The sequence below is a fragment of the Silene latifolia genome, chromosome X (assembly GCF_048544455.1).
Source record: "Silene latifolia isolate original U9 population chromosome X, ASM4854445v1, whole genome shotgun sequence".
Classification (NCBI taxonomy): domain Eukaryota; kingdom Viridiplantae; phylum Streptophyta; class Magnoliopsida; order Caryophyllales; family Caryophyllaceae; genus Silene; species Silene latifolia.
The window spans coordinates 197282012-197294960 of NC_133537.1; the positions used below are offsets into that span (position 1 = coordinate 197282012).

Here is a 12949-nt window from a genome sequence, read left to right on the forward strand (position 1 = left end):
TATTTCACGTCACTAATACTCGTATTTTCCTTTTTGTATTGATGACACAAGTCTTGTCACTCAACCCCATTCTACGCCAATTGTCCAAGAGCAACCCAATCCTCAACCAAATAATCAGCTTGTTTTGTCTCACACGCCTAATGGAGGTGAGCGCTGGATGCGTGTGGTTGAGCACAAGTTTAGACCTACCATTGGTGCGGTTTCGCCTCCCTTGAGGTGGAATCAAGTTCTACGAGGTTTATGCTCGGGCATGTGGATTTACCCCTCGAAAAACAAAGACGAAAACACTACGAGGTGGTGTTGCACACCAAAAATTCGTAGTCAGCAACCGTCAAGGGTTCGGGGAATATAAACCGAAACAGTCGTCACGTAACCAAGAATGATGAGAATATGGGTGATGGTTCGTCCACAGCTATTACAGTTACACGGCGAGTTAAAATCACAAGAATTGGATGCCGAGCGTACGTCAGATTTGCCATTCTACATGGCCTTGATGGCCCGATTGTGATTGACGAGTTTTCTCAAGTCCACAATCATCGTCTCACCTCGTCTCGTAACGAGAGATCTCGATAAGATTTCACGATCCCTTGATATGTTCCAAAAGACGCTTATCTTGGACAACTCCAAGTTGAATATTGGCGCTGGATTGACCTTTAGACAGGTTAAGGAACTTGTCAATGGGTATGAAAATATCGGTGCTACATTGATAGATTTTAAGAACTTTCAAAGAGATATCAAGTGCTACATTGGGTTAAGAGATGCTGACCTTTTCATCGATCGACTCGAGAAACTCAAAGCGACCCAACCCCAGTTCTACTTCGCCTATGATGTTGATCCGCAAAACCGTCTAACAAAGTTCTTTTGGGCTGATGCTACATGTATTAGAAACTACTCATTCTTTGGGATGCTGTGAGCTTCGACCCTACTTACGGAACCAACAAGTATGATATGGTTTTTACACCATTCACAGGTGTTAATCACCACAGAAAGTCGGTGTTGTTTGCCGGTTGTCTCCTGTTAAACGAGGATGACATCTCCTTCCAATGGACCTTTCAGCATTTCTTGACTGCCATGGGATAAAAAGAGCCGCAGTTCATGATCACGGATCAATGCCCTGCCATAAAGAAGGTAATAGTGTGACAATATTATCGTAATGAGACTTACTTAAATTTATTGTACCACAACTTTCTGACTCCAACTACCATTGTTCCATATCTTCCTCTTTTACAAGGTTATTCAATAACAATGTTATCAGTAACTAAATTACTAACATATAATTTACTCACTTGCTCTTTCCCTATCCTTTGGTCAATATCACGTTCGACTTTTTGTTTCATTATGACCGGCATACAACAGCTTTCCTTCTGCATTTTCAAGACAGCTAGGCATCGTTATTGTATGTGGCATATTACACAAAAGATCACGGACAAAGTTGGTTCAAGACTCTGCATAGAGAGACACGGACTTCCTTTCTCACTTCAACGCCGTTGTTTGGGACCCGATATGGAGCGTCGGAGTTCGAAGAGAAGTGGCGAAGGTCATTTGATTTCCAGTGGAAGATAATGATTGGTTGACTACAATGTTCGACGACAGACACCATTGGATTCCTGCCTACCATCGTGACCTTGCCTTGGACTGCATATTAAGAACAACACAACGATCGAAAGTACAAATTCGTTTTTCAAGCGCTATGAGAATCACTTTGGTACACTGGTCGAATTTTGGATGAAGTAAACAACTCTTTTTCATTCCTTACATGCACCGGGAACAAAGTGTATGTTACAAGTACCATTATTTCATTGTTGCATAAATAATTTGTTGCCGAATCCTTGTTGCATTAAAACCAGGTTCCAAACTGCTATGGAGCAGCAGCGCTATACACGAAGGTGCGATAATTATAACAACGACCACTCATTCCCTGAGCTTAAGACAGAATTACCTATAGAAAAGCATGGCGCTATTATATAGACACATGCTGTGTTCAAGGTGTTTCAAGAAGAAGTAATGGCTGCCGATTCATGTGGTGTTGATGACTTTGAGAAGGAGGAGCATGTGTGCATAATTCATGTAATCGATGCTGAGACAGACAGAATTTTCAAGGCAAGGTTCGACCTTAGAAGCACAGATGCAGTATGCGAGTGTAAACTGTTCGAAAGAATTGGATTACTCTGCAGGCATATTGTGTGGGTGTACAAGGGCAAAGGAATTGGGCGAATACCAAGCAAGTACATTGTAGATCGTTGGCTAAATAACACACACGCAGCGAACAGGTTTGATTCGAAAACATTATTACAGTGACAGTTTTGACTTGTTACAGTAATTGTTTTACAGTAACATTGTAACCATAATTTCTTATAGTAACATTGTCACCATGATAAACATTAACCTGCTATTTTACTTCCAGGCTTGATTCGAATGGGAATGTCATTGAGGATTTATATATGGCTGCGTCTGATAACAGTCATTTGTGCAACGTATGGTCAGAGTTCCGTCAGATAGTTGGTGTTCTGAAAACTTTACCTGTTGAACACACGGAAGAGTTAGCATCCCTCCTAGTTGAGTTCCGGCAGAAGTTATGTATTGAACCGCTTACAAAAGACCAAGAGATGGAGATTCTGTTGGGCTGCAGCTCGTCGTCTGAAGTCACTATCCACCCTCCGGAACAAGCACGCAACAAGGGCAGCGGAAAAAGATTGAAGTCAGCTAAACAACAGGCCATTAAAAAAGCAGCCAAGCCAAAGAGGCTATGTGCATACTGCAAAGAAAGAGTTACCCACGACAGGAGAACATGCCCTCTTCGCATAGCGATGAAGCTGCCTTTGAGAAAGCAACTAAAAAGAAAAAAGTTTGATCTTTGTTATGATGTTACAAATAACATTGTGACCTTATCAATAATTAGTAGTATTTTGTGTTGCTGTGACAATAATATGTCACAGTAAAAATAAAAAGTAGAATTGTGTGTTGCTGTGACAATAACATGTCACAGTAAAAAGCCATTCGATTTTCCTACATCATAGTTAACATTTTATACAACACTTACAACATTTTATACAGCAATAAATATTGTTTTAGGACCATTTTCCGTCCCGTTTTAGGAGCATATTTCCTAAGTTTTACAGTAACAGTGTTATATAATTTGTTTTGTAAATATGCCCTTTGTTTAAGGATTTCGCGGTGCCGCCTAATCCAACCCTAAACCCTTTTCCGTCCCGTTTTAGGAGCGTTTTTCCCCAAATTTAAATCCCGTCCACGACAGGGTATCACCCGTCCTTCCCTAGGGTTTAGTTTTGGTTTTAGTGTAACAGTGTTGTACTACGAACAACCTTTGTTTAAGGAAAAGGGTTTAGGGTTGGATTAGGCGGCTCCGCGAAGCGGTGCCGCCTAATCCAACCCTAAACCCTTTTCCGTCCCGTTTTAGGAGCGTTTTTCCCCAAATTTAAATCCCGTCTCACGATGTGGTATCACCCGTCCTTCCCTAGGGTTTAGTTTTGGTTTTTTTGCACCACGATTTTTTAAGGAAAAGGGTTTAGGGTTGGATTAGGCGGCTCCACGAAGCGTTGCCGCCTAATCCAACCCTAAACCCTTTTCCGTCCCGTTTTAGGAGCGTTTTTCCCAAAATTTAAAAACGTGTGTTACAGTAACATAATTGTATTTTTTTAAAATGTGATTATTTATAGATAATTGAGAAAAACAAAACAGTTATTTTTTTAAAAAAAAAAAAATTAACTGCTTTAAAAACCACTTTTATTAACTGCTTTGAAAACTGTTTTTAAAAGATGATTGATGTTAACCACGTGTACATTTCCCCATAATTAAGTCCGCTTATAAATCGCAAAGAGTGGAGAATTCAAAGCGTCAAAATCTTTTATTATAATTTTCATTTATTACTATCACAGTGTTACAGTAACATTATTTTCATTTTGTCTCGACTTTTTTTGTTAAAAAAAAAAAACACTTACATTTTAAAAACTGTTTTCAAAATTAAATGCTTTAAAAAACAGTTAATTTTTGAATTCGAAAAGACAAAATAAGACATGAAATTTATCGAACCCATGTTTCGTTTTCCCTATGAAGTGCAGTTATAACAGTTGCAAGAGTGAAGAATTCAAAACGTCAAATTATGTTTTCTTTTTTCACTTTTGTAACTGTCACACTGTTATAGTAACATTGTTAATGAATTCTGCATATAACAAGTTACTGTTACAGTAACAAACTTATTAGTAATATGTTCCAAAATATTCCAAAATATGTTCCACTGTCTATGACAGCCACTATTACGTTGTTAAAGTAACATTGTTTTAGAGTACATCACTTGATTTTCACTTTAAAACGAAGTGCAGGCATTTCGGTGTTGAGTGGCTTCGGTTCATTCTCAATCAGTGGTTGTTTGTCTGACAATTCATGTTCCATTGCCTTCCCTTTGAGCATTCTAGCGGCTTCCCTCCTTGCAGCTATATCAGGCCAGATTGTTTTCTTTGATTTTTTGAAGATTTCAACAGCGTCCAATAATTCAGCCCGTATTTTGTGGATGTCAGCCATGAGCAAACATGCAGCAATTTGGGAAGCACATGCCCGCCGATAAAATGTGTTGTTGAGCAAAGAAGACTTGTTTGAATATCCCAAAAATTGAGACTGTCATAGTGATACAGTGACTCTTCAAATACGGAAGCCCGTTTCGCCATTTAAACTTCACATTTACCACAGGATAGCGGAACATTTCAGTTACCCTCACGCCGCCCTTTGTGTCCAGGTAGTCACTCATGCAACCGCCTGTCGAAATGTAACATTAATTTCCTTTTACTATCAATTAAGAAATCAGATAATCAACAATGTTACAAAGATAGGTGTAAAAAGAACATCGAAACAACATAAAAATGTTACATATAGGTATTATCGTAACATGAAATCTGAAATCGAAATCGTAAACATACAATTTGACAACTCGGGGGACTTATCACGCTGCCGTTGCGATGTCGTAAGTGAATGAAGACTCCCAGTTAGCATACGATTGACTGTCGATCACACTAATCTCTTTGTTGAGGAAATTAACACACACACACAGAAGTAGTGATAGCCATCCAAACAAGGTATAAAAATAAGTTCGGCATCAAGTCTGTAATGTGCCTTGCTCGCATTGATGAAATTATCCCAAATTTCAAACAACTCGTTCTTTATATCGATCGTTCACTATCCTCTTGCATCATGCCAAGTAGAGCATCGTAGTTTTTTTAAAAAAAAAATAAAAAAAAATGTAAGGGTTAGATTTCCCTTGTAAAAGAATCATATGTTATTGAACAGACGGCGGACATTTAACACTCGATGCAACTTACCATGTGACCTAGTCCTAAGTAAAGTATGGTTGGCCCCTTTGCCCTTGTGCCTCTTTTCTTTGTTCTCGACATAATTCAAGAGTAGAGACCAGCATTCAAACACCATCCAATTTGTGTGACTCCTAGGACGTAGTGAGAGTATATCAGCTCTTGTCAACCTCCTGTTGTCTCCAAACGCAGCCATTATCTCACTGTTACAGAACCATAAGAGTCAGATTACTCAAGAGTTTTCGCAGAAACAGTGTAACATAAACAGTGTTTCAAAAACACTTTTACAGAAACAGTGTAACAGTACAAATAAGTACGACATAAAAGGTACAAATAAGTACGACATGGTTTTTGTACCATTTACTGCTGTTGATCAACATAAAAGGTGTGTAACAGTAGGAGCGGGGCTACTATCACACGAGAGCATTGAAGCATATACATGGCTTTTCAAAGCATTTCTTGACGCAATGGGGGGTTGTGCACCAAAAGTAATTATAACTGATCAATGTCCTTCTATGAAACCAGCAATTGAAGAAGTATTTCCAGATACATCTCACAGGTTATGCATGTGGCATATTATGAAGAAACTTCGTGAAAAAGTTGATGCGTATTTATGGCAAGACGAGGATTTCAAGAAGCGTTTAAATGCATGCGTTTGGAACAATCATTGTGAACCTGATGAATTTGAAGAAGCTTGGGCTAATATCATGATTGATTATGATTTGGTAGACCATCCTTGGTTCTCGTCTCTCTACGAAATTAAAGAAGATGGGTTCTGCATATTTTAGAGAAAAATTTATGGCGGGTATTATGAGGGTGACATCAAGATCAGAGAGTGAAAATAGTTTCTTCGATCGTTTTCTTACACCTCATGCGACTCTTGTTGAATTCTGGATGTCTTTTGAGAGTGCAATGGATGCACAACGCCACAAACAATCAAAACTGAACTCGGAAAATAAACACTCAACATCTCTATTGAAAACTCTAGTTCAGTTACAAAAACAAGCTTCAGAAATTTACACGCATGCAACTTTTAAGGACTTCCAGAATGAGTTATGTGCAGCAGTGTACAATTGTGGCGTGGTGGACGTACATACTACGGACGGCACAGAGGTATATATTATCAACGACATAGAGCGAGAAAGAAATACATGGGAAGTTGCATTTACAGCAAGTAGAGAAGAAATCACTTGTAGTTGTTGTTTGTATCAACGAATGGGTATGCTATGTAAGCATGTCATATGGATCTTAAAGCATAAGAACATAAGAAGGATTCCAGACAAATATATTCTTAATAGATGGACGAAGAATGCGTTGATGAAGCCCGTCTTTGATAAGCATGGCAATAAAATGGAGGATGTTGGGAAATCAGACAACAAAAAAAGAATGACAAATGAGCTTTGGGAAGAAATGTACTCTTGTGTCAGCCTTGCAGAAGAAAATGAGAAAGACATACAAATGTTAATAGATAAACTTAGAGCAGTCAAAATGAAGATAAAGCAACATCGAAGCAACGAGCCACCAATCCTCAACACGATGTCGGAAATGGAAAGGTATGTTGGGTGCAGCATTCCTAAAGAGATAAACATCCAAGTTCCACAAAAATCACGTAATAAGGGGAGTGGTGTTTAATTCAGTCAAGTGTTCTAAAAGCGCTCGAGAAAAGCGGGAAAAAACAAAGAGTATGCCAGACTTGTGGGAAAAAAGGTCACAACTCAAGAACATGTTCTAAAAAGGTTGAAGAATCAGATTCACAGTATGAAGATTCAGAGGATGAAGATTGGTTGTCAATGGCGGAACAAGAGTTCTAAAAGTTTTGGATAATTTTAATTGTTCTACAGATGATTTATGACTCTAAATTGCTTTTAATCTTATATATTACATGTATAGTGTCATTCTCCAAAGCCACATTACACGTTATGATATATATATGAAAGGTTCAGAACTTATGTATGAAAGATTCAGAAAATTTGTGCTACAGGTTCAGAATATACATGAAAGGTTCAGAACTTATGTATAAAAGATTCAGAAAATTTATGCTACAGGTTCAGAATACCCCACGTTTATTCTAATAAATGATCGCAATACAATTCAGTATACCATATAGGTATACTGTGTAATGTGTGATAGTCTTTATTGCGCTTTCCTGTATTCGGTTGCTTTGTTTTCAAAAATCCCATATTTGATTGACTCACTTCCCCATAATGTCTCTTATTTGGCTGCCTTGTTAAATCCAACACCAAATGCTTGAGAAAACAAAGAAATTGGTCCAGCAAAAGAAATTTTCAGATACCAATCGAAAACAAAGAAATTGGTCCAACACCAAATGCTTGAGAAATTTTCTGAAAAATCGCATTACATGATTATATGGTTGTGGCCACCTTTCACATAGTGTATACAGCAGTACAATACCATAGGGTATGCGATAACAAAGTGCTAACAAAAGATACTAAATTCATATGGTGCCTAAACTAGGGATTATGCTTCATTAGAATCATCAACACCTTTTGCACCTTCTTTCTCGACTCCTTTAACCTGGAGTCCTTGAACCTGGTTCTGATGGTGTTTTGCTCGAAGAAGAACTTCTGTAGACAATTCGTTCCCATCAAAAAGAAGCAAAGTCGAAACGTATTTGTCTCTTAGCTTGGAAAGTGTTGCAACCTATATGTATAGAATAGTTTGAATAAAACTATTTTCAATAATTGAAATAATCAGTCAACAAAATATAAGCAAAACTAAATAAATGAACCCTTACGTCATTCTTTTTAAGACCGCATTTCCATTTTGGATCACCCATAAACGTTTCCATATGTCTCATGGTAAACACTCCGCAATCATCAACATTGTCAGTTGTCCTCCAAGGCATATTAATCCTGACGCGAGTAAGCGTACACACCACAACTCCTTTAGAATAAGTGTCTCCGGTCTCTTTCAAAAACTTCCCAAATGCGGCAGCCTATTGCAAAAGCAACATGCATAAGAATATACATAAATGGTTATGCAACTTCTATTTTGAGTTCCTTAATCCTTACCCCTGTTAATGACAGGGGGTTGTGCATACTTCTATGATGCTCAAGGGGTAGTAGAATACTCGCCTACTCGGTATACTGTAACCTCTATAAATTTCTCTCGGAGATCATGCCTCATGTTAAAAATATCAAGAACTCTGGCCAACTGCATATTTAAGAAAGGAATAACTCTAGCCAAACACTTATACGTGACACATCTACTGCAAAGGGAGAGGAGATGGTTCTGAAAGCCTACAAATTCCTGAAATGTTGTAGAATTTGGTGCTCGCGGAATCAGTTTGTTTGCAGTACATTTCTTATGCAGGAATCTCATTTGATGATAGCTATAGGATGTTTCAGACCAGCTCTTGATGAGCCAGATGTTTCAGACCAGCTACTCTTGATTTTGTTAAGCGAGTAAGACCGGCATCATTGCTTATCAACTAAGCAGAAGTTCTGTTTCTCTTTTCAAAGTTCAAACTATCTATCTATCTCCGGAGTTTATGAACTAGGTACTCAACTAAATCCCAATTAAACATCGTAAAGTGCACGCAAACAATTGATGAACATTTGTAGTAACTAGCTAGCCTTACAAATTCACGATCTAAAAGCCGTGACAGAAATCACGACCCTTAATAAGCAGTGCGTAATTAAGATCGTGACACGTACTCATGCTACACAAAAACCTGTGCAAACAGATCGTTACGCAAACACTTACCACGAGCATGGGAGTATCACCATAACAGTTTTCAACTTTGGCGCGAGTAAGCCAATTGTCAATAAGGTAACATGCAGGGGTCTTCAAGTCAAACTCCACGAGATAATAGTGTGTGTTCAATGCGACCGGAAAGAAAAACTAACATGTAGGAAAAAAAATTGATTAGAACTGATAAATAAAAGTACTAATTATTGAATTAAGGTTTAAAGAAATCACCATGTCAATAGATTTCAATGAAATCCTGGAAAATTGCTTCAATTCATCATTCATTGCATTTTTGAAAAATTTGTACCTACTCTCATCGCTTTTATTCTTCTTATAATCGGTAAACACAACCTAGAAGCACAAAAAAGATTAAAATATAACAAACAAATATCAACACATACATAAATAGTATTAGAAATTTTAGAAAGAATCAAATAGTGAACTTACAAGCACGAATGTACTAATGTAAAATCTCAATGGACTTGAATCGCTCTTTGATATCTCTCGATGATTCAAGTAAGCAGACCAACAATCAAGGATGGCACTTGACACAAGCTCTCGAGGTTTAAGGCTCTGAAACTGAAGACGAATAGCAGTAATGCCCTTATACATGAACACCTTCTCACTGTTGAAAAATATCCCATTTAAATCACCAAGAAATAATAAACAAGTGGATGGCAAATAAAAACAGTAGCTACATAAAGGAAAGTAAGGAATCAAGGAAAAATTACTTATGAAGAGGGCTCTCTTGTCCGAAGTCTGCGTATATGTAGTCACACACAAGTCTTTGCACTTTGGTGAGGCTACTTACTGTATCAACATCCCTAACTATAAAAGGAGAACGAAGTTCTGGTACAAGTACTGCTGAACTACCTCTCCTCCTTGTAACAACATGGTAGCGGGTAGGAGAAAGCCTTGAATCAGAACCAGGTTCACAATCACCATCTGAAATCGTCTTTTCAGAATCTGATTGTGTATTAGCGTCCTCATGCACCTCCACACACGACTTGTCATCATCTTTCTGAACGAGATCATCACCTTCCTGATCTGTTTTTTTATCACCGTGTTCATCCTTTTGGTCAGTAGATATTTCTAACAAAATGTCCCGCACTACTGTATCATGATCAACATTTGTAGTTGGTGACAACAAAGCAACTTTTGGATTATTAAAAAGTTCATCCTGAGACAAACCAAGACTGAAAGACGAAGGAATAACACCACCATGGGAATTGTCATCATCTTGCCATTGATGTTGATTGATTGGCCTTGTAGAAGTTACTGCCCGTTTTTTTATTGTATGCATCCTCGACTGCCTTGGCAAAAGCTATTACATCTGATTCTTCTTTTGAATCAGTGAACCAAGATGAGGGAGAGGTGTCCTCATTACATCCTCCATAGGTACGATATAATATAGATGTAGAACTATGTAGGTGTTTGATAGTATCGTTTTCTGGAAAATTTGTAGCTCCAATTTCGTACTTGTTCTCAAGAATAACCATATTTTCAGCCATTCGTGCAGAATTAACAGCAAGGTCATGTATATACTCCTACACAAAAACCAAAAAAATCACAAAAAATAATATTGAAAAGAGAAAGAAATAATTAAAGTGATCAAATAATATAAGATGAAAGCATAATGTACTTTTGGGTTAGAGCAATGAGTAGAAGATGTTGAATTAGATAATAATGAAGTCACTTGAGAAGTTCCCGGCCTAGAAGGAACCCGTTTCTTTGAACAAAACTTTTCAGCTGCTTGAATAGCAAGTAAAACTTCATCGCTGGCATAAAATTCGTCATCTAGAGTGGCATTCGAGGTTACTTTCGTAGGACTAGAAGACCCAAGTTCATGTTCTGGATTATCTGGAGCAGCATTAGTGACAGCAAGATCATTTACTTCAACATTCTGAGAACATCCTCCTTCATCATACGGCTCATTCATTAGCTTCATTGCCACATTACACAACTTCTTCATGTCCGGATTTTCATATAACTTAGGTGGACGATCTTTTATTAAGGACTCTAAGGACACCAAATGCTCTGCAGTAGCCTTGGTTTTGAATGCAAGTTCATGAATATAATCCTACATAAAAACAAGTAGATGAAAATAGGGACTCAAGTAAAATCTGAAAATATAAGTTCATAAAAAGTGTAACATAAGTTCCGACAGAAATTACCATAGGTTATGAACAGCAAAACCATAAGTACATAATATTTTTCTTACATATAAATGTAGTGATTACCTTAATAGTTGTTTGACAGCCAGGTTGTGTATTAGGCGATACTGAACCAGATTGTGTATTAACATTCTCCACCATCATATCTTCTATTGTCCCCTCTCCAAAATGAAACGATTTCATCTCTTCTTTTTGTCTAGCATAGAGAGCAGTAGTGGTCCAACCAGTGAGAGTGAAAAAATCTCGATCAACAGTTCGCCTTTTGTGAACAACCCGATCAACGTAAAACAGCTAAACATTTAAACAAGAACATTAAAATCAGTACAAAATTTAAAAGGAGAATAATAATTAGCGAAGAATAAAAAATACACGCTGAAAAATAGATAGAATATTATACCATTAAAAACAACAGAGGACCCTCAAAATAGTTCTTCTTAACTGCCCAATTCAGCTTGACATTCCTCAAACTATCCAAAATATACTCACACCAATTGTAGTTAGCAATATCATTCACATCCATTATAGACTTCAGAACATGATGATTCACATAAGATCTTTGGTTGTTTTTCATCATAAGAGAGACAACAAGAACAACAAAGTTCACTTTAAATTGATCACCGCCTAATTCCTGATTTGTTGCAATATAAGTTTGAAGTGTTGTGATTAAGACAAGTCCAGATGTCACAGGAAATTGACTTCTCCATTGGTGGTAGAATTCTGAGAATTCTTCACGTTTATCAATATAAGAAGCTAACTGCACTTGCTTAGGACCCATAGGAAGACCCAAAGTCGCATGTACGTCAGAAGCTCGAATAGGCAGATCCTTAGAGAAGTTGTTATTGGATTAAAATTATCAATAAGCCAATAGCCGAGACGCATAGGTAACCTATAAACATCCAACGAAAATAAACCACCAAACCCAATTGCATTAATATCTTGCCATTGCTCATACGTCATACAATGAATGACGTAAAATAAGCCCTTTGGAGACATGCGTGTAACAGCAGATGGAAATACGGGACGACGAGACTTCTGCCGTTTAGAAGGACGAGAACTACTCGGGCGATTATCATCACTAACCAACCTATTATCAGCATAGAAAGACAATAATTTCTATAAACATAGGAAATGTACATATAGTGATGAAAAATTGAACATGCAGTACAAATAAGATGCACTTCAACTAGAATATTTTGTAAATAACTTGGCCTCTGATTGGAGTAACTCAAATCTTCAACAGAAACTTAGCAAATACTTCATAGCAGCTTAAAAGATACATACCAATAGAGGAACATGCAATCAAATACCCAGAATCGTAAAACGATTAAAAGGAACAATACAAAACACTACAAAAATAAACCTAAACGATTGGAAAGAAGAAAACAAAACAATCGAAAATAAAATGAATGTAACTGTAATAAGGAAAAAATCAAAGATGAACATGCAAGCAACAATACAAATCAATAGAAAAATTAAATTAGAAGGAAAAACAAAGGAGAAATGCAATCAAATACACATAATCGTGAAACAATTATGAAGTGGAGAAAGAAATTGAACGATCTTACCTTAATTTCATTGGAAGAGCAGCTAGATTAAAAGAAGTATCCGGATGAAATTGGGAAAGTAAGAGAAGCTGAATGAAGAAGACGAGTAAGGAAGAAGAGAAAGAATGTTATAAAAGAATAAGTGAATTGACAAAAATAACCTCCAATTAGAAAGATAAGGTGGACGCGCGTCATCATCAGG

General features: G+C 37.3%; 2 protein-coding genes across 2 annotated transcripts; both read left to right on the forward strand.

The window, feature by feature from the left end:
• The first annotated feature begins 5662 nt into the window (after window positions 1–5662).
• On the forward strand, window positions 5663–6106 carry LOC141619078 (protein FAR1-RELATED SEQUENCE 4-like). The gene has a single exon (XM_074436111.1). It carries the CDS (start codon window positions 5663–5665, stop codon window positions 6104–6106), a length of 444 nt encoding a protein of 147 aa, XP_074292212.1.
• A 10-nt stretch (window positions 6107–6116) lies between these two features.
• LOC141619080 (protein FAR1-RELATED SEQUENCE 5-like) lies at window positions 6117–6950 on the forward strand. Its single transcript, XM_074436112.1, has one exon. It carries the CDS (start codon window positions 6117–6119, stop codon window positions 6948–6950), a length of 834 nt encoding a protein of 277 aa, XP_074292213.1.
• Window positions 6951–12949: the final 5999 nt, after the last annotated feature.